Source organism: Rattus norvegicus, chromosome 6, assembly GCF_021556685.1.
Source record: "Rattus norvegicus strain SHRSP/BbbUtx chromosome 6, alternate assembly SHRSP_T2T, whole genome shotgun sequence".
Classification (NCBI taxonomy): Eukaryota; Metazoa; Chordata; class Mammalia; order Rodentia; family Muridae; genus Rattus; species Rattus norvegicus.
Genome location: NC_141539.1, coordinates 129,020,548 through 129,045,340, shown reverse-complemented (window position 1 = coordinate 129,045,340; position 24,793 = coordinate 129,020,548). Strand labels below are relative to the sequence as shown.

The window sequence follows — 24,793 nt, the reverse complement described above, 5'->3', positions numbered from 1 at the left end:
ATACAAAGAACTCAAGAAGTTAGACCGCAGGGAGACAAATAACCCTATTAAAAAATGGGGTTCAGAGCTAAACAAAGAATTCACAGCTGAGGAATGCCGAATGGCTGAGAATCACCTAAAGAAATGTTCAACATCTTTAGTCATAAGAGAAATGCAAATCAAAACAACCCTGAGATTTCACATCACACCAGTGAGAATGGCTAAGATCAAAAACTCCGGCGACAGCAAATGCTGGTGAGGATGTGGAGAAAGAGGAACACTCCTCCATTGTTGGTGGGATTGCAGGCCGGTACAATCATCCTGCAAATCAGTCTGGAGGTTCCTCAGAAAATTGGACATTGAACTACCTGAGGACCCAGCTATACCTCTCTTGGGCATATCCCCAAAAATGCCCCAACATATAACAAAGACACATGCTCCACTATGTTCATAGCAGCCTTATTTATAATAGCCAGAAGCTGGAAAGAACCCAGATGCCCTTCAACAGAGAAATGGATACAGAAAATATGGTACATCTACACAATGGAATATTACTCAGCTATCAAAAACAATGACTTTATGAAATTCATAGGCAAATGAATGGAACTGGAAAATATCATCCTGAGTAAGGTAACCCAATCACAGAAAAATACACACGGTATGCATTCATTGATAAGTGGCTATTAGCCCAAGTGCTTGAATTACCCTAGATGTACAGAACACATGAAACTCAAGAAGGATGACCAAAATGCGAATGCTTCACTCCTTCTTTAAAAGGGGAACAAGAATACCCTTGGCAGGGAATAGGGAGGCAAAGTTTAGAACAGAGGCAGAAGGAACACCCATTCACAGCCTGCCCCACATGTGACCCATACATATACAGCCACCAAACTAGATAAGATGGATGAAGCAAAGAAGTGCAGGCCGACAGGAGCCAGATGTAGATCTCTCCTGAGAGACACAGCCAGAATACAGCAAACACAGAGGCGAATGGCATCATTAAACCACTGAACTGAGAATGGGACTCCCGTTGAAGGAATCAGAGAAAAGACTAGAAGAGCTTGAAGGGGCTTGAGGCCCCATATGTACAACAATGCCAAGCAACCAGAGCTTCTAGGGAAAGCCACTACCCAAAGACTATACAAGGACTGACCCTGGGCTCCAACCTCATAGGTAGCAATGAATATCCTAGTAAGAGCACCAGTGGAAGGGGACGCCCTGGGTCTTGCCAAGACTGAACACCTAGTGAACATGATTGTTGCGGGGAGGGTGGCAATGGGGGGAGGATGGGGAAGGGAAGCCCATATAGAAGGAGGGGGGGTCTGGGGGATGTTGGCCCGGAAACCAGGAAGGGGAATAACAATCGAAATGTAAATAAGAAATACTCAAGTTAATAAAGAAAAAAAACCCTATGATGTCTTGTTATAAACTTTGACCTTCTATCAGAGCCTGCAGAATGCTGGCTTCAATGACAGTGTCACAGACTCTACACTGAGCACATATTACTTCATAGACTCCACCCTGAGCACTTACTACCTCATGGACTCTACACTGAGCACCTAAGTACTTCTTTGTCTTTTTTTTTTCTTGATGTAGCCCTGGCTGGCCTAGGGCTCACTATGTAAACCAGGCTGGTTTTGAAATACTGAAAGTTGGGATTAAAGCCTTGCATAATATTCAGTTCCCAGAGACCACAATGGACAGTTCATACCCACCTGTGACTCCTGCTCCAGGGAAGCAGATGCTCCCTTCTGGCCTCCAACAGCACTGTACACATGCGTGTACACACACACACACACACACACACACACACACACACACACACGGGGGGGATCTCAAAATTCATTCCCAGTCAGAATAAATACAAGAGACTGCACCAGGCCTTTCAGACCCTGTGTGTATGGTGGAAGGGTGGCAGTTGTCATTCACACTGTCCCTTTCACAGCTGCTGGCTTCATAGCTGGAATTTCTCAAGCCTCTCCTCAGTTTCCTGGATGAGGAAATCAAGGTCCTAAGGAATGCCTTCTCTAGTAGTGGGACACAGCAGGGACAGAGCCTATGTGATTCCTGACTCCAGATACAATTCTCTGGCCCCACCCTCCCTTCCTCCACCCTGTATTCTCCCTAAAGATGGCATCTCTCCTCCTCGTCCCAAACCCACGCCCTCTTGGGTTTCTTTCCTGGCATAACTCATTTGTATTTTAGTTTTCAAGGAGCATAGTTTCCTCTGCTCTTGTCTCAGAAGTCAGTCCCCTGCAAAAGGACTGTCTGGTGTCAGTAAACAGACTAAGGCATCTCGAGCTCCCAGCACATCTTCACAGAGGCAACCTACCTTCCAGTGATGGCTTGGTTTGTTCACTTGCTACCACTGCCTCTGGGAGAAAACATGGAGGGATATTCTTTATCTTTGACCTGTGGGATGACTGTGTATAGAGTCCTCCTCCTCCTCCTCTTCTTCCTCCTCCTCCTCTTCTTCTTCCTCCTCCTCCTCTTCCTCCTCCTCCTCCTCCTCCTTCTTCTTCTCCTTCTTCTTCTTCTTCCACTTCCTCCCCCTCCACCTCTTCCTCTTCTTCCTCCTCTTCTACTTTTGGACTAAGGTGGGTTGGTGGAAGATTTTGATAAAGAGTCTCAATCTATAGCCCAGGTTGGACTCACACTCACTATTTATCCATGGATAACCATGGATTCAAAATCCTCCTGCCTCTGCCTTCATAGTTCTTGCTGGGGTTACAGGAGTGTGCCGCTATACCCTACTCAAGAGTCCTCCTTTTGGTGTAGTGACTAGCCCTGGTTTCAGGCTCCTTAAGAGGTTCATGGAACATTTCTGTGGAATGGGTGTCTCCACTGCTTTTTCCCACTGAGATAAGCCTTTCCATCCATTCCTTTCCTGTAGCACAGAAGGTCCAGGGTCACCCAGCTAGAAGATAGTCAGTGCTACCCAAATTATATGCAGACCTCAGCCTTCCTTCCCATTGGATAGAATGTAATTGTCCTTCTCCAAGCCTACTACACAGATACCCATAGTCTACTTGTAGGAGTATGTAGACAGAATAGAATGTGTCACTTGGGTGAGCAGAGCTAGCTCACCATCTTGGTCTTATTATTTAATACTAATTATTATTGCTTACTGTGATTGTTACTAATTATTTTTAATTTGCTTCCTTCAGATGGACCATGGCTTTTGATGGGATTGCTAACTGTTGAAGGGAACAATGGAGTTACTTCAGTCATAAATCCCATTAAATAAATGGAAACAATGAGACACCAGAGATGTGTGGTAACCTGGGAGAGGTGTTGCAACATGATCAGCATAGGACTCAGTCTCTTCTGACTGTGGGATTGTGGGCCACCTCAGTGTCACCTGACTGGCCGAGAGGGAGGCCCAATGCCCATTCTTTGTACTTCCAGAGGGCATGAGCACTATGGGGTTTGTCTACATGGGAGCCTGGCCTGATTCTGCTCCCCTTGCTTCTCCTATAGGCACCTTCTTGCTCCCATCCAAGTTTTGGGGTACATACTTTTCAAGGCCTCTGGGCTGTGTGCTTCCTGTGGCTTTGACAAGCATACTTCTTCCGTGACCTCACTGGGGCTGCCGTGACGCAGGAGGAAAATCTAAGACTTCATAGTGGGGCAGATGCCACCTCCTCTGAGAATGTCTCTGGATGCCTAAACGACCAAGGCAACTGGTCAACCCTGGGTCGTTGAGAGGTTGGATTGGAATTCAGGTGTGGCAGTAGCCACAGTGCTTATGCTTCCTTGGTCTGTGAGCTCCCAGGAGGTAGCCTAGGGTTCTTTCCCTCTGTCCCACACATGTCTGGTTGATCAGCACATTAGATCTCCAGTACCCATGCCGACTCTCATTCTTCCACTTTGACAGGAAAGGATGGATGAGGAGGTAAACTATTGCTGAAGAGAGCAGTGTATGCTGCCTGCCTGATGCTCCTGATTCTGGACAGCCACCAGGACAAGACTGTTGATGGGACTAGTGTTCAGGGCTTAGCAGTAGTGGCTTTATGTGTAGGTGTGAGGATGATCAGGATTTTCCTCATCTTCTCCTGAACTTTCTTTCTTAATACTTAAAAAAAAGGGTTTTATTTATCTTTATCTTATGTGCATGAATTCTTTACCTGACTGTGAACCACATGTGTGTCTGGTGCCTTGCAGGTACTGGAAAGGAGTGTTGAATTCCCTGGAACTTGAGTTCCTGACAAGTGTTAGCCGCCATGTTGGTGCTGGGAAACAAATCCTCTGCAAAAGCAGCAAGTTCTCCTAACCAACAAGCCACCTCTCCTTCCCACCCTCACATTTAATTATTAAACTGATAGCCCTAGAAGAATGAACTCCCCTCAGTAGCCATGCAAAGGCAAAATATTCAACAGATTTCTTTGTAACTTCCAATGTCTAATCTGTATAGTGAAGCCATAAGCCATAACTTCATGGAGTGCTAAAAATTAAGTGCAGGGGTCGTGGGGGTGGTGATGCTGGGGGTGGAAGGGGTGTGGTGTGTGTGTGTGTGTGTGTGTGTTTGTGTTTACATGCACACGTGGATTCATAATGCTGAACTCCAATTAATGGTTTTATCTCAAAGTATAGTAAAAACATGGACTTAGTGGATTTTTTTTAAAAAAATTCAATTTGAACTCTTTTCCTGTGTTACTATTTCCCAGAATTCTGTTCTTGTATCCTCTGCTTTTCTCTTATCCCAAAATCCTGTCCTGGCTAGAGTGCCAATTATTAACACAGGCTTTGGTTGTATTATTCCAAGCAAATTGGTTGCCATCAAGACTTTCAAGAACTGGGCTACACAGGTAAATTACTGCAGGTCCCTAGTGCTCATTATAAAGATGGGTAAACCAGAGCAAAGGGTAGTTTCCTCAGACACATTTGGTCTTCAATGCCTCTGTCCTGGAATCCAGGCCCAGAACCTCCCAGAGTTTGGGGGAGGGGCCAGCCAAGCTGCAGACTCTCAGCCTGGACTTGAGAGGTGGGGCCAAGGCCAGGTAAATATGTGTCCTGGACCCAGAAAGGAATCTGGGCTTGGATGATTTGGCTCAAAGACATCACAGGAATGGAACCATGAATCCTGAGCTGGTTCCTGGAGAAAGAAAGAATTCTCACCTTTCTATGGGAGGCTTACTGAGTACCCAGCAACTGGACTCCACAAGCTAGGCCCCTTTAATGACTCTGCCAAGCACTGGAGGAGCCTACCATGGAACTCCATGCTTTTGGTGGATGGAAGAGAAAAGGCCAGCCTGGGCTTCTCTGAAGAGTTTTGAACTCTCGGCTTTGTTACTAAGCAGAAGTAGTTTCTATGGGGCCACCCAGCCAGGCAGCTGGGTTGGGGGATGGGGAGCAGGCAGAGGCAGGCTGGGCAAGTTGGGTGGAAGCTTAAAGTATAAAGAACTCACTAGAAACCAAAGGTTATTGGACGAGGACAGAAAGGAAAAAATGTTAGCAGATGGGGAACTGGGGGAGCTCTGAGGAAGAGGGACAGAGGGAAAGGAAGGCCTGGAACTCATGGTGTGTGTGTGTGTGTGTGTGTGTGTGTGTGTGTGTGTGTGTGTGTCTAATTGCCTTGAGAGAGTGAGCCAAGGGCTTAGGCAATTTAGGCAATTTATCATGTGCCCTGCCTATGTCTAGCTCTAGGGCTGCAGGCTGGGCAGGAGTGACACAGGTCAGAGCTATTCCCCAAAATGCTATGTCCACAGCTGCTCTTCATGGTCCTTCTGAGTCTATGAGCCAACAGAGGGTTCAGAGGCAAACCTGCCTTAGAGTCCTGAGTCTACCAAAGACCTGGTTAAGAAACCTTGGCTTATAGGAAAACTGGTCTACTGCACAGAACTTACTATCACCATGAGGCCAGAACACAGGCCACTGACAAGACAGAGGAGACTGCTGTGTTCTGCAGATGCAGGGCAAAAGACAGAGGAAGTAGAACATCCAGAGTGGCCCCTCACAACCCTTCAAAGCATTCTTGCTGCATTCTTCCCAGCCAACCTGTATGGACCCTGGGGGTTCTTGCTGATGCAGAAGGCTGGGCTATGGCTGAGACCTCAAGCAATCTGTCTTGAGGACCCCTTTCAAATGGTCAGTTGGGGTTGGGGATTTAGCTCAGTGGTAGAGCGCTTGCCTATCAAGCATGAGGCCCTGGGTTCGGTCCCCAGCTCCGGAAAAAAAAAGAAAAAAGAAAAAAAAACTCAATAGTCAGTTGCTGTTGCTTGTGTTTGCTGCATTACATTTGAAATATCTATAGTTGAACTAATTTAAACATTTTATTTAATATTTATTTAATTTGCAGTAAATTATTGTGTGAGCGTCTCTCTCTCTCTCTCTCTCTCTCTCTCTCTCTCTCTCTGTGTATGTGTGTGTGTGTGTGTGCGTGTGTGTGTCTATGTCTGTGAAGGACCACATAACATATAAGTGGAGGTCAGAGGACAACCTCAGCTGGGTTATCCACTTTGGGTTTCAAAGACAGAGTCTCATGTAGCCCAGGTTGACTTCAAACTCCCTGTGAAGTTGAGGATGACCAATCTTTCTGGCTCTATTTCCTGATTGCTAGCTCATACAGTCTTAGGGATTGAGCCCAGAACTTAACATACGATAGGCAAGAACTCTACCAATGGAATCTCATCGCTTGTACTACCTTGATTTTAAGAGACAGGGTCTCTCATTGGCCTGAAACATGTTGAGTGACTAGGCTAGTTGTCCCAGCATGCTTCCATGATCTTCCCATCTCTGCCTCCTAATTCTAGGATTACAAGCACACACTGCTATTCCTAACTATTTTTTAAAACATGAGTTCTAGGGCTTGAACTCAGATCCTGAAACTTGTACAACAAACACTGCCAATTGTGCCATCTACCCCAGCCGTGGAATTTTTAATGATGTCCTAGATGCCTCTGGGGGACATCAGAAGGAACTCCCTTACAGAGAGGAAAGATTCTCCACCCTGAGCATGTGTGTACCATGGCCCTTTGGAGAATTTTGAGCTTTATTCTACATGAGCTCAGTCCAGCTCTCCAGAGGAATTCCTCATCAAAAGCTCTAAGGTCAGCACATTCCCGGGTAAGAGTGAGGACTCTGCCTGTGTTGCGTATATGCCAGGCCAGGATCAGAGCTAGTGAATACACTCTGGAGGGGGCTGCAGAGACGGAGGTAGAGACTGCAGAGCAGAGAATGCTGCTCTAGAGACAGAGTAGTCCCTGTGTGCAACTAAGAAACCAGAAGGTCAAAGATGCATTTTCAATTTCTGTAATCCTTAGATCAGCCCTCACTTTCCTGTGGGCTGCAAGACTTCTAATGAGCTATTCTGGCCCTAAGTTTTCACCTGGAGAACTCCTATTCATCCTTCAGAACCAAGCTAAAGAGTGTCCCATCTTTGAAGCAATCCTCAGCTCTCCAGATGGGATCAGAAGATCAGTCATCTCCTTTAACTTCTCAGAGTTTCTTCTCAGTCCTTACAAACCAAGCATGTGCCCTTCTGCTCTCCTATGCACTCCTCAGATCAGAACTTTGAATCCAGGAATGTTAAATGCTAAATGTTAAATGTTAAATGTTAAATGTTCTGAGATCCTTTGTAGAGTCTACTAGGAAAATCAAGGAGGAAGGGAAAGAGACTGTGGATTCTTTGTGCCCCCTCTGCCCCTTCACAAAACAGTGATTCTAAGCCATCAGTTTATAGCAATGAACCCAGATGGACAATTATTTGCACCTTTCTAGCCCCCGATGGACACCAGGTCCAATACTTGGGCCATACTGTATATGTGGTCAGCAGCAGCCTCCTGGTCTCGTAATGGAAGAAGTTGGTCTTTCCTCTGCTAAGGCCTCTGACAACTGCCTGACTTTGACCATTCCCTAAACCTCAGTGGTTTAGGCTTCTCACCCAAGACTCCCCCTGCATGTCTCCTGTGGGAGTTTGGTCTGGAGCATAGTGTCTGGAAGAGATGGGCAGGTGTGGCCATAGCACTCACATAGGCCCCACCCTGTCATTAGTGGGCAGGGTTCTTCCCTCCCAAGCCACTGTATAGTTGCAGATTCTGGGTCAGCACCTGACTCAATCACTCTCAGTCTCCACCTCTGCAGCCCCTGGCAAGGTGAGACCACCAGTGATGGCCACGGCCCATTCTCTATGCAGTACATCTACAGCGTGAGCGGACTGTATGCTGCTTCTGACCCCAGCACATATCCCCAGGCAGGCCTAGTCTCTGGGACTGGAGGCTTGACCAACTCAGGGATCTTTCTGCTGAGGGCTCCAAGTCCCAAATTCCCTATTACCCACAGTCTCAGTGGCTGGGGTCATGACTACAGCAGTTCACAGTGGATCAGTCTTTGTATAAACATTCTCCTGGATTTCCATCTGCTCATATAGAGACGGAAGCCACATCTTCCAGAGTCACAGAAGCTGCTGGGAATCATCACTTTGTGGGACAGGAATGCCCAATGAGTCTGCTGAATGTGGCAGTTCACCTACAGAATGGGAAATTGACCTGCGAGGCTACTGCTTTTCCTAACCAGGACCACTGTTTTCGGAAGGTGCTAACATCATCCCTTATGACTCTGGAAGTGAGCAAAGTAGGAAGAAGAATTTTATCTCATTTTAAACATTTAGAATTTAACTCCAAAAGGAACACACCATCTGGGAAATGCAGAAAAGCACAGAGGAACAAAGTCCGAGCAGCATGTTACTAAATACGTGACAGAAACACGAAGTCACCATCTCAAGTGACTCCAGACCGGGGCACATCAGTTCGTGTGTTAGACTTTGTTACATTGCCATGACAGGGGACCTGACAAAATCAGCTCAAGGAAGGAAGGGTTTGTTCTGGTTCACAGTCTGAGGGTCCAGTCCTTGGTGGTAGAGCATCCATGACAGCATGAGGCAGCCGGGGAAAACAGAAAGATGAACGTTAGCACTTAGCTCAGTCTTTCCTGAGGAAACTTCAGTCTAGGACCTTAGTCCACTAAAGGTTACTGTCCACACTTAGGGTAGGTCTTCTCATCTGAAGGAGTCTAATGCATATACCCTGCACAGATCTGTGTCCATGGTGATTCTAAATCCCATCGAGTTGACGGTCAAGACCAATCATTGAGGTCTTTGGTTCATCACCTCAGCAGGAATGATGGATCTGGTTATCTGCCCATCCATTCTCAGGCCATTCCTCCAAAGGATCTTCACGGGGTGCTACAAGGTCAGAGCTGACAACTAGCATGAAGCACCGGGAAATAAAAAGAGTGAAGGTGAAGATAAGGCAAAGGAATGAGCCTCTAACCGCATAGCTCTCAACCCTTACCACATAGAGGACAAAGGTGATTTGGGGGTTGACTCTTCAATGTCAATACCAAAGGCAGGTCCCCCTATTGACTCTCCCAATCTCCAGACAGTGATTGAGAAACTTAAAAGAAAAAAAAAAGTTGCAAAAGGCGGGTTAAGGTAGCTCCCGCCCAGAGGGCGTGGTCTGCATATATCTCCTCAATGTGGTTAGGTTCCAGAGGTGGGAGCTAAGGAGGATCCATCAGGGGAAGTGGTGTGGCCACTGCTCCTGGAAGCCCATTGACTGAGACTCAGCCAGCTGCTTCAATTGGCCACACTCTGCCTCTTCAGGAGGCCCTGGAGGTATAAATAATAAAGTAAACCAGGCAGGTCCGTTTGGCCTGTGGATGGCGCCTGGATCCACTGTGAGTATGCGACTCCTTTCGGAACGATGTAGAGCTTCTAGTCTATACCTCATGAGAAAAATTCCAGGGATAGAAGGCTGAAGGGTAGTGTGCGCTCTAGCCCATGTGCATTGGAGGAAGATTTTGAAGGATTTCTAATTATGTAAGAAAAGCCCCCAGAGGAGTGCTGGGCAGGTACAGTGGAGGCTTGGTTCATTTCCATGGATACCTACTTCTGGAAAATTTGTAGAAGAAAACTGTGGTGAGAGGGAGAGGAGAGAAGGGAGATCTTCAGAGGCAAGGCAGTCCTCTTTGCCCTCTCCTTGGCCCCAGTTAGTCTCTGTGGCTGTTTGCTTCCTTCCCGCTGAGCTGCTGAGTCAGGAAGCGTCCATCAACTTATAGGTTCATGAGAAAAAACTGAGACATGCTGTCCCCTTGCCTGCTTAGCATATTCTCTCTCCCTCCACCCCACCTCTTTTATATATTTCTCTCCTCTCCCCCGCTCCCTGTCAAGGTTTTCATATGTAGCCCAGGTTGCCCTAGAACTGTCTACCTTGTGGGTCTTCTCTCTAGCATCTGGAAAAAACATCTTTCCATTTAGTTCCAAACTTGCTTTGAAAAAGGTCTTTCCATTGTCTCTAGATAATTTTATCTTAAAACATTATCAGTCCCTTAAAGCAGGTTAGCCCTAGAGCACACCTGGGATGCCTTTAGTCCTCTCTTGAGGTACTTTGGTGTGCCTCTGGGAAGGGTCTTTCGAGTCTCTCAGCTCCAGAGAGTGTGTTGCATACTAGGAAACTCCAAGAAGTATCTGAGGGAAGCTGAGGCTGCAGGGGGTACAGGGTCATCTGGGCATGGAAAGAAAAGGTTCTTGGTGGCCAACATGGGATAGTTCCCACATAACAGGGAACTCTGTGGTTGCCAAAAACTCAACATACCATGGGTGGGAACTGGTCAGAAGCAGCTATGTGCATTGGTCTCACTGGATGGAGAAGAGCTAGCCCACAAGTGGCTTCATCAAGGACAGAAGAGGTGACAGTGTTAGGTGAGAGGTAGGTCTGTGACCCCTATTCTGAAGTGAGTGCTTTTAAATCCCAGAGTATGGTTTGTCTGTAGTCCATGTATTCTGGTTATGACCGGCTTCTCAGCCAACTGCTATTAACCAGAGAAGTGATTTGCAACCCATCAATACCATAGTTGGTCCCTGTGCCCACAGGCACTGTGCCCACAAATCTTACTTACCTTCTCTGGGCCAGCAAATGTTTGCTGGCAGCATTACACCAGCAGTAAATATTCAGGCTTCTTTCTTCTCTTGCTGTATTGTTTAAGCCAGCCAGTCTGCTGATGATTGCCAGAGACTCTGCATTGCATAGGGACTAGCTGCAGTGTGGAGATGATTTGAAATGCAGAGAGGATGTGTGGAGATTGTGGGCCAGCACTGTATCACTTTATAAACATGAACTTAACCCACCAGAATGCTAACAGAAGGGTTCTACATTCATCTATATCATACTTGTACAAACACACATACACACACACACACACACACACACACACACACACACACACACACTTACACGAGGTCTCTAGGTATCTTTGTGGAAGAATAGTCCCTTCAGCAAGGACTGGTCATGTGCAGGCTTGAAGCTAACTTTAAGCTAACAGTGTAACTTGCCCCAGTGGCTTCTCCCTGGCTAGGGATAAATGGGAGGTGAATTATTCATAGGAAGAAACAACTGTTTTCTCAAATGATGTGGGATGCAAAAGATCCGTGAATCACAATGCCATCTCCTGTGCATCCCACAGCCTTTGGGGCCTATCTTCTTTTTCTTGCTTTTATTTTTTATGTATGTAGTTTGTGCGAGGATCAAATACATGCTCATATATAAAGAGACACAGAGAGAACCATGTATGAGTTCCAGCCTACAACCCAATAAACTGTTACTCAATTTAAGAGATTTGACCCATCAATTTATTGGGAAATAACCAGTTGCCCTACTATTTTAATTGCCAGAATAAAAAAAATTAGCCTACTTCAGTATCCCACCCATCTGACAAATTTGGGTCACTTTAGGGTCTGTGGAAATAGATGGAAATCATGGGATTAGTGTGGGCTGCTTGGGAGGACAAGGTCAAAGGCGTGGCTGGTCAGGGGAGGACAGGAAACCTGAGATTGTAGTGCCAGCATCACAGGCTTATAAAGTGGAGGTATGGTCAGCACCGGGCTGTGTCCTGAGGAGTGGAACAGCTGCCGGGCAAGAGCATCTTATGGGGAAGAAACCAAATCGTGGCTTTTACAGAAGGCCATGAAGGTGCAGATGTCCCAAGATTAACTGAACACACAGGTAGGAGGGGGAAGCTCAGCATTCAGGCGTGAAATTCCCTCTCAGTCCTCCCTGTTGTAGACTGGCATTGTAGAGAGCCCTTTAGGGCTGGAAGTGGAGCACCACAGAGAGCCTGACTGCAAGTGGGAGTGTCAGGAGGGCTTCTGGGGGTGGAGCAGACAGCCAGCAGTTGCCTTCTCCACTCATCTGGCTCAGGTTTCTGGCCTGCCTGCTCTGACTTGCACCCAGCTTCCACATTGCCCTGACTCCCAAGGGGGTTGGCAGATCCTCTGTGGAGAATGTTTTGTCGGCTGTGTGAGTGGCGTAACATGGCTTAACTTTTCCACTCCTCAGCATTGGGAAATGGCCCAGGGTGGCAGTCTGCTTTGAGCAACACAAGCTTCTATTTTAATCCAGGACACTTGTGTCAACAGCCCAGCCCACAGAATCTAGAGCTCCACTTTGTTTTGCTTTCTGATTTACAGACAAGACTCCTCTGTGTGGACCTGAATGTCCTGGGACTCTCTGTAAACCAGGCTGGCCTCAGACAGAGATCTGCCTGCCTCTGTCTCCTGAGTGCTGAGATTAAGGGTGTGTACCACCATCACCCAGCTGACTTCTATTTTCTTTAATTTCTCTGAAGCATCTTTATGAATTCTAACATTTCTCTCCTATAATCTATTTTTGCCCAGACCTTCACTAATAGCAAATTAATTTTAATTGTTACCAAATGGGATTCCAGGAAGCATAAAGTGTCTGGGAAAAAAGGGGACTCGGGGAAAACAGTAGAGTACCAAACACATGCCAAAAAATAGCTCTGAGGTTCACCTTCTTAAATAAAAGTTCTTAAGAGAATTACTCATAGATAAAATGTTACACAGAAGGGGAGTTACAGAAGGGTGTTGATATTAAGTTCAAAGCAATGTTTCATTCTATAAGCTCATTATAAGCTCAAAGCAATAGTTTCACATGGCCTTGCTTTATCATAGTACACACCTGTGGCTCCATCCTTGGATCTGACCTAGAATGAATGATTTTCCTTGAACACAAATTTGTCCCAGACTATTTTTCTTTTTAATGTAATTATGAAAGCACATTGTATTTCTTACTATGCAGCCTTTACTTACTATTACGAGGAGTGGGCACACTCTATTCTTGATTCTGACTTATTACTTCTTTCTAGCAAACAACTAAAACTACCTCTTAAAATTTTCTTCCTAAGATCAAATCAGGAATTTTATAAAATCATCAATTCACCTAAGCAGCATTAATTCATGAAAGTTCATCATGGTGTTGATTTGAAGGAGGTCTGCTCAATAGGGTGGGCGAATGCCCAGGAATCATTAGGCTATGTAAGAGTGACAGGAAAGTCACATCAGCTGCAAGAAGCAATCCTGAGATCAAGTCTCTTGAGACCTTGCCTCTCAGAGCTCACCCATCTTGGGTCATGCAGTGACAGTGGGCCACCTCCAGGAAGGCCACCTGCTAGCCTTAACCTTTCTCAGATGGCTCCTGACACTGGTTGAAAGGAGCCAATTGTCTCAGAAAGTTATAAGTCACATCCTGAATCCTGGGCACAGACCACATCCACCCATCATCTAATTCTGCCCAAAGGGTCAGAACATCCTTCTTTGGGACTAAACCAAGGCTGGCTGGTACCTGAATGACTTCCTTGTTCAGTTTCCTCCTCTCATACTGGTTCCCTCATTTACCCACAGGCTCTCTCTCTAAGGCAGCTCTCAGCTGAGTCCTGCCTCCTTCTCCAATCAAGGGTCTTCACTGTTGCATGGTTTACCATTTCCTGTGGGCCATAGACTGGAGAATAGAAATTACAGGAGAAAAGTGGTGGCATGAGAGATGCACATAGAGGCCTGATTTTGCTTTATGTAGATGTAGCCCCCAAATCACTGAATGTCGTGGTCCTGACTTATTGTTTCTAAGAGTTCTCAGTGCCACTTGGAGGTGCATGGTCTGAGAGGTCAGGCCCAAAGATAGCCAGGCTTGTCTTTTGTCTTCACTAATGCTGCCCTTTCCCCTTTCCTGGGAAGCTGAAGAGAGGGCTACTGAAGACTGGGGTTCATCTCTGGACCACAGCCATTTCCTGTAGGCCACAGGATCTTCTACAGAGAGCTTGATCTCTGAGAATTAGTCAAGAAAACCAAAGCTAGCTCAAGCCAGCCAACCCCAAAGTGGAAATAAATTGGCTTGGTTCAGAAAAGTGGAGGCGGGTGGGTGCCACGTAAAGGTTGATTTGGGGACTCAAGGTGTCATTAGATGTGACTCTATTTCTCTTTATGTCTGTCTCTCTTCTCTCCATCTACCTGTGGGAGAGGTGGCTAGCTTCAGGTTTAAGGCTATGTCATAAAGCAATCCTACTTAATGGGAGTTCCATTAAGTATGTCCCCCAGGAAAATCACTGACTGACTTCAGATGAATTCTACTCTTGCCCATGAAACAGTTGTAGCAAGAGGATGACATGTTGTTTTGGCATGCTCTCGGTCATGCACCCACACTGCAGTATTCTGTTACTGTGGGGGGTAGGATGTCCTCAAAGATGTTGAGACATTGCTGTCTTAAGATAAAGGAGAGGCTGGGACTAGGGATCTGTGGGCAAAGCACTTGCTGTGCAAGCATGAGGACCTGAGTTTGGATCCTCAGAACCTACAGAAGGCCAGGAACAATAAAACATCTTTACTCTTAATGTCCTGTGGCAAAATGCCAGGCAGACATGGTAGAATCCCCAGACACTCCTGGGACAGGTAGTCTGGCCTGTACAACAGTGAGAAAGAAGAGAGCTTGTCTCAAACAGAATGTAATGCAAGGACTGCCTCCCAAAGTATACTCTCCTATCCATGTATGTACACACCTGTGAGTGCACACATGCGCAGCGCACGTGCACACACACACACACACACACACACACCTCAGCATATGTTTGTTCATGTGCATCATATACACATTCATACACATAAAGATAAGAGACAGGAGCTCAAATTCAAGAGTGGTGGGCTTAGCCAATAAAGGCACTTGCTATCAAGCTTGAGGACCTAAGTTTGAGCCTCAGAACTACATGGTAGGAAGAAACCAACTCCTTCAAATTGTCCTTTAATCTGTGTGTGTGTGTGTGTGTGTGTGTGTGTGTGTGTTCAAAGCAATAAAGAAATAAATGCAAACAAAATTTAAAGCAAGAAAGATGTTCTATGCTCAGGCTTCTCACTTCAGACATGGGGAAAATAAGTTCTAGCCCCCGAGGAGACGGCAAAGATTAGATGCCTTCAAGAATCTCAGAGCACTCGGCTGTGGTGTTCAGCACCCTACAGCCACTGTCTTCTCCCACGGGTCTTCCTGGTGGCTAAGACAGGAGCCATAGGGTTCTCCTCTTCTCACATTAACCTCAGATCTGCTACTCAACAGGATAATTCCCAAGGACAATGAACCTCGTGCTGGGCCTGGGTCTGTTTCTGGCAGGCCTCCTCACTGTGAAAGGTCTCCTGCAGGACAGAGATGCTCCAGATACATATGAGTCTCCAGTCAGGGTCCAAGAGTGGAGGGGCAAGAAGGATGCCCGGGAGCTTACTCGGCACAACATGGAATTTGGCTTCAAGCTACTGCAGAGGCTGGCCAGCAACAGCCGTCAGGGGAACATCTTCTTATCTCCACTGAGCATCTCAACTGCCTTCTCCATGCTGTCTCTGGGGGCCCAAAACTCCACACTGGAGGAAATCAGGGAGGGTTTCAATTTCAAGGAGATGTCAGACAGGGACATGCACATGGGTTTCCACTACCTTCTCCAAAAGCTCAACCGGGAGACACAGGACGTAAAGATGAGCATAGGCAATGCTTTATTTATGGACCAGAGGCTGAGGCCCCAACAGAGGTTCCTGAAACTGGCTAAGAATTTGTATGATGCGGACATGATACTCACTAATTTCCAGGACTTAGAAAACACTCAGAAGAATATCAACAAGTACATCAGTCGGAAAACCCACAACAGAATCGAAAACATGGTCAAAAACATAGACCCAGGGACGGTGATGCTCCTCACAAACTATATTTACTTTCAAGGTAAGGCTAGGGGCATGCGGGTGTGGGGAAGGAAGAGGGACTTGGGCTAGAAACTTGATCCAGTCTTTGGTTTGCTCTCAGTTTAAATCCTTGTGTTAATAACAGTCCAGGACTCTGCCCTCTTTGGCTGTAAAGTGAGCACCAAGATGCCTAACCCACCAAGGAGCTGAATCCCCTGGGGTTCAGAGTGAAAATGTCTGAAGAAACGAACACTGCAGAGTCTAGATTCCCATGTGTGTGTGTTTTCACTGTGGCGGATTGTCCTCATCTGCTTTGGTTTAGAAGTTGGGGTCTCTGGTTCACAGATGAGAAAGAAAACATAGATGTGAACACTGGGAAGGGTTACTCCAAGCTCTAAAACTCTTCATTCAGAACTATAACTCACTTCTCTAGGGCCTAATGCTATGCATCTTGCTTTATAGTGCAGAGTCAGCCGGGGAAATAGAGTGACGATGTTGGTGGCGGTGGTGGCAGCCCTTTTGGTTGATTCCTTTATCCCTTATTGATCTTCAGAGATTCCCTAAGTATAAAGGAGATACTGAAAAATTATATGGAAGAGTGTTCTCCAACATCTGTACTCACACAATAAACACATATATACACAGTGGTTTGGTAAAGTAGGAAAAAGAAAAAGAAAACCAGAGGCTCTCTCTCCCCAGCCTCAGCAAGGCCATCATTGGCTCAGCAATGGTTCCAAATACAGACCCAGTGTAGGAAGACTGATGACTGCTGAGGGAAAGGGAAGCAGCAGTGGCAGCCTAACCCACATCCTCCCAGACCAGAGAGGGATATGGGGGAATCTGGAGTAGCTCAGCATCTCCATTAGGAGCAGGAATGGCAACAATGCAGAAGGAAGGAGTAATCACTCCATACAGCCTGTGTGTCTGCTCATCCTCTCAGTCACCAAGCAGCCCTCTGACGTGCCTGCCACCATCCCCCCTCTACACATTAAGGACTGACATTTAGACACTTGTTCAAAGCCATCCTTACAGAGCAGTGAAGCCAGGATTTGGACTTAGGGAGTCGGCACCCCAAGGCTCTGAGGACAGCAGGTTAGAAATGATACAGCTGTGAGTTTATGTGCAGTGCTGTGGCATTCTAAAGCAGAGGGAGCCTGAGGCTGGGGAGGTGGCTCAGGTGGTGAAATGGCCCATGTTGCAAGCATGAGGACCTGAGTTCAGATTCCCAGCATAGATATTAAAATTCAGGCGAGTTGGTACAGATTTGTAACCCTAGCCCCCAGGGTAAAAGGGCAGAGACAGAGGCTCTCTGGCTAGTCAGTCTAGCCAATCAGTGAACTTCCAGCTCACTGAAGGAGTCCTGACTCAAAAATAAGGTGGAGATTGACAGAGAAGATAACACAGCACTACCCTCTGGTTGTGATACTTGCATGGGCATGCATGCACAATAAACAAATAAGTAAAAATGGAGTTTGCACACAGAGCTCTGCAGCACAGTCCCAAAGCATGCTGTCCCTGTGTTTTTCTCTTGCCCACGGGAGAGAGGCTTCAGAATACCAAGCGAAGTGTTTTCACTCTCACAAAGCCAAACCGCCTGTGGCGCTCTGTTAAGATACAAACTATAGTCATCTCAGTGTCACAGGCAGCTGGCCTTAGGGTAATGTACTCTACTACCTCACAGTCCTGCAGTGTCAGTCCCAGGCTCCTTTAACTGAGTCCCTGGGCCTGTGTGCTTCCCACAGACATCTTTCAGACACAGAGAAGGACACTACATCACTTTCCCTGAATCTGGGTGGATGGTGGCCAGGGGTCAGCGGGGTCAGGCCTCCTCCTTTTCTTCCAGACACATTTGTCATTTTGTCTGTCTCTGCCCCTCAGGCAGGTGGCAGTATGAATTCGACCCAAAACAAACCAAAGAGGAGGACTTCTTCATAGAGGAAGGCAAGACCGTGAAGGTGCCCATGATGTTCCAAAGGGGCATGTACGACATGGCCTATGACAGTCAGCTCTCCTGCACCATCTTGGAAATGCCCTACCGAGGAAACATCACGGCCACCTTTGTCCTTCCTGACAGTGGCAAACTGAGGCTCCTGGAGCAGGGCTTGCAAGCAGACATCTTTGCCAAATGGAAAAGCCTTCTCTCTAAAAGGTAGTCAGAGCTTCGTCTTCAGAGACCCTTGCATTTTCCCCTCTTCCCTCACACTCCCCTCATTTCGTCTTCCCTTAGTGCACAGCTAGACAGTCTCTGGTGCTCTGTAAAGGTGAGCAGGAGACTAGAACATGTCTAGGATTTTGGTGAGGAACGGCTCCTTGAAGTTTATGCATTGAAGTTACGGGAGTGTGGGGGATGGAGTCTCACTGGAGTGTAGTGGTCAGGGAGAGCTTCACAGAGGAGGTGGCATTTAAGGTGCAGCTTCCAAGGAAGAAAGAGGAGTGATGGATTCTTACACGGAGGAATCTTTAAGGAGGGACACCTGATATACTGAAGGGACACATGGGTCCTCTGAGCAGAGATGCATCTTGTCTCCCAGCACCTCCTGGGCCTGGAGTAACCAAACCCAGTAGTGTCCACCTCTTCTCTAGGAGACTCCCAACTCTCTTTATGATGGTGCACTTGACCACATATGCTAGAGGGAAACTTTCATTTCATCACAATACACAAGATGAGCCAATATTCCTACTTTCCAAGTCCATTTGGGGTGGCTGGTAGGTGTGGAATTATTCTGAAGTACACACAGGGATCAAAGTCTAGACATCTTCAACTTCCTTTATTGGGCAATTGAGAAGGGGACGAAGGAAAAGGGGAGATGGGCTGTTCTTTCTGAAGTCTCTTCCCACCATGGAAGGACTAGGAGAGGCTGATGAGTTACATCCTCTTCCAGAGAAGGGACCACACCAACAGATACATGCATATGCCCTCCCACCTACACCCCTGATTTCCCAGCATGCAGGACACATCAGAATTCAGGCACCAGAGTCCTTCAAGGATGTTGCCCAGAGTTCCAGAGCAAAAGCTCAGGTCTTCCTCAGAGGAAACAGACAGCCTCCTCTTCAAGGTTACAAAGCTACTGGGCTTTTGAAGTAGCGTCCTTTCCCTCAACCAGCCACAAGGGCCCATGCCTACCTTTGGTTCCCTGCCTCACTGAATGAATGGATTGGAGGCCATCAGTCCTGCAGTAGCCAGAGGGATTTTTTTTTCAAGTTTAAAAGTAAAGTCTATAAAGTGGATGATGTGGAAATAGGTTTTATTTTTAATGTTTGGTCTAAAATACTGCTTTTTTATGTTTTAGTTTTAGATGTAAAATTTCATTTGGAAAATTTAAACTAATTTTTTAGTCAGCATGCAAGACAATGGGTTTCATGATGATATTTTCACATGAATACAAATCTGTGTGTATACATACACGTATATGTGTATACATGCATCTGTGTGTTGTATGTATATATGTATGTATGTATATATGTGTATACACACGTACACACACAACACACATACATATGTGTGTCTATGTGTGGACTGGTTCCTTCTTCCCCACATCGTGCCATGGTATCATGTCACACATGCATTATACGCATGTGTCTGTGTGAATCTAGAGTCCATACTTGAAAGAAAACTTGCTGTTTTGTTTTTCTTGTTCCCATTACTCTCTCTTATGCTCCCTTCTGCTCTCTTTGAACCCAGTCTTCATTGGTCCTCTTCCATTTCACATACACACACACACACACACACACACACACACACACACACACACGGATATACTTACATATTTAAGTCTATATCCACATACAAATGAAAACACTAAATGTGTGAATTTTTCCTCCTCCATTCTGTTTCTGTTTGTTTTGACAGAGTACCCTGTAACCCAGGCTAGCCGTGAACTCCCCATGTAGCCAAGGATGACACTGATCTCCCGACCCTCCTGCCTGTGCAGTCTGAGTACTGGGGTTACAGGCACACATCACTGTACTTGGTTTACATTCTTGCCTTTCTGAGTCTGGCTTCGTTCACTTAACATGACATCCATTTTCATGCAAATGTGGTACTCTCTAAAGCTAAGTAAAATTCCGATAGATAGATAGATAGATAGATAGATAGATAGATAGATAGATAGATAGATGATAGATAGATAGATAGATAGATAGATAGATAGATAGATGTAGGTAGTAGGTAGATAGATAGATAGATAGATAGATAGATAGATAGATAGATGATAGATAGATAGATAGATAGATAGATGTAGGTAGGTAGGTAGATAGATAGATAGATAGATAGATAGATAGATAGATAGATAGATAGATAGATAGATAGATAGATAGATATGGATAGATATAGATATATTGATATATATTCATTTTCTGTATCTGTTCATCTGTTGCCATGCCCTGTATTGACAAGAGCTCATTGATAAGAGCTGAAGTTTTGTACACAGACACTGTGTCCTTTCATTGTTCAGGGACATCCCTCTAGGACTTTGCTCTTTGCTTCCTGACATCAGCAGTATCTGTGCTCTCTTTGGAGCCATCGCCAGCAACCAGGACACTATAACATTTCCTGTCATTCAGTCCTCTCACTGAGCGTAGAACAACAGACAGCACACTGTAGGGACTAATCCACAGCAGTCATCAGGCATGCAGTGCCCCGCACCCCGACCCCGTGCTGGTAGGCCTGTGTGCCTGGAGGAAACTCCTGATGTCGTTAACCATTCTCAGTGACTCAGTTCCCTTGGTCCCCTCCACTGGTGAGTGCTGTGAAACACTTGCCTCTACTACCTGCCCTGCCTTCTACCTCAAACTCACTTGATCAGATGTTTGCACTGTTCTCTTCTCAGAGACCATGGCGACTGAGGGGCCATGGTGCAGAGGCCAGGGTTATCATCTGGATGCTGTTTTCCCACAAGCCAGCCATACCTTCTCCTGGAACTTATCTGGAGCTCATCTGGAGCTTGTCTGGCCTCTCTCCTTCGCTGGCTCTCTTCCCCCGTCCCTGTGTTAGAGCTCAGTGCCATGGGGCTCAGTCTAGAGCCCTTTGCTCTCTAGATTTACCATCTAGTGACTACCACAGGCAGAAAGCCTTCAATATCATGTCAACCATGACACTGTTCCTGTCTTCAGCCCCGGTGTTCTCCCCTGAATGCCAGAGTCCTTTTCCTTTTAACTCAGGATATCCTCAAACATCTGATGGGATCATAGTCTCTAGGTGCTCAGTGTGTGTGTGTGTGTGTGTGTGTGTGTGTGTGTGTGTGTGTGTGTGTGTGTGCGCACACACACACACACACACACACACACACACAGAGAGAGAGAGAGAGAGAGAGAGAGAGAGAGAGAGAGATTGTCTGGCAATTCCACTCTCTGTTAAACCAAACTCCATCCACTGGTTCATAGTTGATCCATTTCTCCCAACTACTCCTACACGTGTCAGGAAGCTCTGTTAACCCCACACTGAAACAAATTGGGACTCGGCCTCTTTCCTACATCTCTGAGATTCCCATACCGACTGCCCATCACCTAGCAACCATGGCTGTCCCAAGTGTCAAATGCTAAGGGTATATTTTAAGCAGAACAACAGAGCCATCCTTCAGAATCTTCATCAAGACCAGGGCAAGCCTCTGCTCATCTGGAAACTGACCATGGCTCCCTATTGACTCAGGGAGAAATTCCAGCTTGTCCAGCTCCCTTCCTTGCTCAGGCTTGTCCCAAACCTCTTATCTGACCCCCATCAATCCTCATTCCTGCAAGTTGACCTGTTTTGTTGTTGCTGCTGTTCATACTTACTGTCCCCTTACACACTACCGGTACCTGTGGGCATGCAGTGCTATGGTTTTCTTAGCATTGGTCTGTCTTCCAGCAGGAACACAAGTCAAATGCAAGGGCTTTTCCTGTCCATCCCCAGATATACGTTATGTTCTTAAAAACTATTTCTTGAAAGAATAAAGAAGTAGAAAGGCAAGTTTGGTGATTATCAGGCCTACGAACAGTATCAAGTTATGAGAGCCAGAAGTAACGATGGAGAAGGGGCCCAAGGCCAAGGTGCAGCCTTCCTCGTGTCCACAACTCAGAAGACCAATGTCCTTTGCCCCAGTTGTGGGACTTCTAGAATAGGCTCGACCCCAGCTCTGACTGGTTTGAGGTTTTAAGCTCTGTTGTCTCTAGCCGCAGGCTTGCAGGGCTTTAATCTGACTCAGGGTACAGCACAGCTCAGTCTGCTGTGGGGAGGTCATAAACATGGGGAAGGAGCCTGAGGATGTTTCTAGTGGATATGGGCTCTGTAGGAAGTTGGGTAGGAAGCAGGATGTAGTCAGAGACTATGAGGCACCTTGAATCCAAGAGTTGAACCTCTCCTACTCTGAGGACAGAAAGACTCATGAGGCTCGATGCAGGGAGGATAAAAGTCTCACCCACCGTCTTTCCAGGAACCCACCCTGGATGATCAGAGAACACTTTTCTTCATCCCAGTCCTTCTCTCCTCCACAGAGTGGTAGATGTGTGGGTGCCCAGGCTCCACATCTCGGCTACTTACAACATGAAGAAGGTTCTGTCCCGCCTGGGCATCAGCAAAATCTTTGAAGAGCATGGTGACCTCACCCGCATCTCGTCTCATCGAAGCCTGAAGGTGGGAGAGGTAAGCTTGCCTGGCTGGACTACCATTCCCTCCTATGCAGGAGTTTGCCTGAGGCCTCAGTCAGAGCTGTTGTCAGAGCTCTGTAATCCCAGGCAAACCACCTCTCAGTCTATGATTCAGCCTTTAAAACTACAATTGTCACTCACATGGTTTATACCGGACATGTCCTGCATATTGACCAAGTGCTGGGACATCCATCAGACCCATAGGCATCCTGGATCTGACCAGAACCTTCTCTCTAAGGTCTCACAGCCATCTAGGAAGGAAGGAATGAACTGTACCATTGAGACAGGCAGACAGAGGCTCAGTGTTCTGCAGCAGTGCAGTGAACTATTGATTAGGGAAAGAAAAGAGGAACACGTAGACAGCATCTTCAGACTTAGTGGACACAATATAAGACTCTCAGTTAAATTTGCTTTTCAGAGACATAGCGCATAACCGTTTTGCAGCATAACTATGTCCAGAACATTGCATGGGATCTAGTCATACTTGAACATAAAACCATTGCTTATCATGAATGAAAATTTAACTATTTTATATATTTAGCAACCCGGTTTGCAGGTTAAAGGGGCACAGAAGAACAAGATCCAAAAACAGAGAAGAAGAGTGTGTATTAGTGTGTTCTGCTACTGTGAAAAACACCATGGCCAAGAGCAACTTACAGAAGAGTTTGCTGGAGTCTGTTAGTTCCAGAGAGTCAGTCCTTAAAAGGGAAGGTGTGACAGCAGATAGTCAGAGCAGGAAGCTGGCTGATCACATTTTGTCTACATATAGGAAGTGCAGAGTGAGAACAGGAAGTGGGGTGAGACTCTAAACTCTGAAAGCCCACCCCCCAATGGCATGTTTCCTCCAGCAAAGCTGCATGTCCTAAACCTCTCCAAGCAATGCCACCAACTAGGGACCAAGTGTTTAAATACATGAGCCTATGACTGCATTTCTCATTCAAACCTTCACTTAACGGGAAATGTCCATATGAGGGGGGATGTGGCCAGTGTGGGAGGTGGAGAAATTGGCTGGTGTTTAGTGTAGTAAAGGGAGGAGGTCAAGGTGTTCTGGGAGGGAACTGTGGGAGGGAACTGTGGGAGGGATCCTGCTCTCAGAGCAGGATGACCTAGGTGCTCAACTCCCTGCCAGGCTGAGCTAAGTAATATTTCACAGCCCCTTTCTGCACCATCACTGTCAGAGAGCTCCTGAAACTCAAGGAAGACAGCAAATCCCACTGCAATGCCCCTGTCTCAGCACTCCCACTATAATACCACCTTCAATACGATGTTGGGCAACTGTGACAGATTGTCTCCCTCTCTTGGCTTCCCCATACCTGACTTACCCTTCCCCGACCCCTGCCACCCCAGGCTCATCAGTCACTGACTGTCTCTTGGTTCTGCAGGCTGTGCACAAGGCTGAGCTGAGGATGAATGAGAAGGGCACAGAAGGAGCTGCAGGCTCAGGAGCCCAGACACTGCCCATGGAGACCCCACGAAGGATGAAGCTAAACGCACCCTTCCTGATGATGATTTATGAGAACCTCATGCCTTCCATGATCTTCTTGGCAAGGATTTATAACCCTAGTGAGAAATAAAGGAGAATTCCCTGTTGGCTTCAGACCCCACCCATTTCCTAGGGCTGCAAGCATTTTACCTGCTTGGCATGGAGGAAGGGCCTCAGGTGTATTCTAACCCAACCCTCACAGCCCACCGCTACCTGATCCCGCAGCCTAGCTGGCTCGAGAGACTGTGCTCTGTGCCCATCTATAGTGCCCTCCCTAACCATTAGCATTCTGGGACCGAATGCCAACCTCTGCCCCTAGTATGCCCACATCTCCTTCGTCCCAGCAGGTAGGGAGTGTTTGTGACGTGATAAACTCCACTCCCCCTGACTCATGTGCTACTGCCAGGTAGATGCTCCGTGAAAGATGGGAGCTACAGAAAGTAAAAAGAATCTGGGTGGGAGTTGGGATCACATCTGAGAAGACGGTGTTGCTAGGGAAGTCACGTGTCTCGTTTTGGCGCCTCTGCTTCCCTTTCTGACGTGAAGATTGCACTGCTCCTTGATGAGGCTTTGAGGAAATCAGTACCAATCCCTCACTGAATTCGTTCTCCGTGTGAGCCCCAGGCTGAGAACTCCGGCATACATGCTACATGGTTCTCCTCCCAGAATGTCCAGGCAGGGTTGCTAGCCCAGCCAGGCCTCCG

The 24,793-nt window shown here is 46.8% G+C and overlaps 1 protein-coding gene across 1 annotated transcript; it reads left to right on the top strand.

The window, feature by feature from the left end:
* Positions 1-9,459: 9,459 nt before the first annotated feature.
* On the top strand, positions 9,460-24,210 carry Serpina12 (serpin family A member 12). Its single transcript, NM_138825.2, is given in 5 exon segments — positions 9,460-9,654; positions 15,372-16,022; positions 17,861-18,131; positions 22,454-22,601; positions 23,989-24,210. Coding segments are annotated over 4 exon segments (1,245 nt in total). The 5' UTR covers positions 9,460-9,654; positions 15,372-15,388; the 3' UTR covers positions 24,181-24,210.
* Positions 24,211-24,793: the final 583 nt, after the last annotated feature.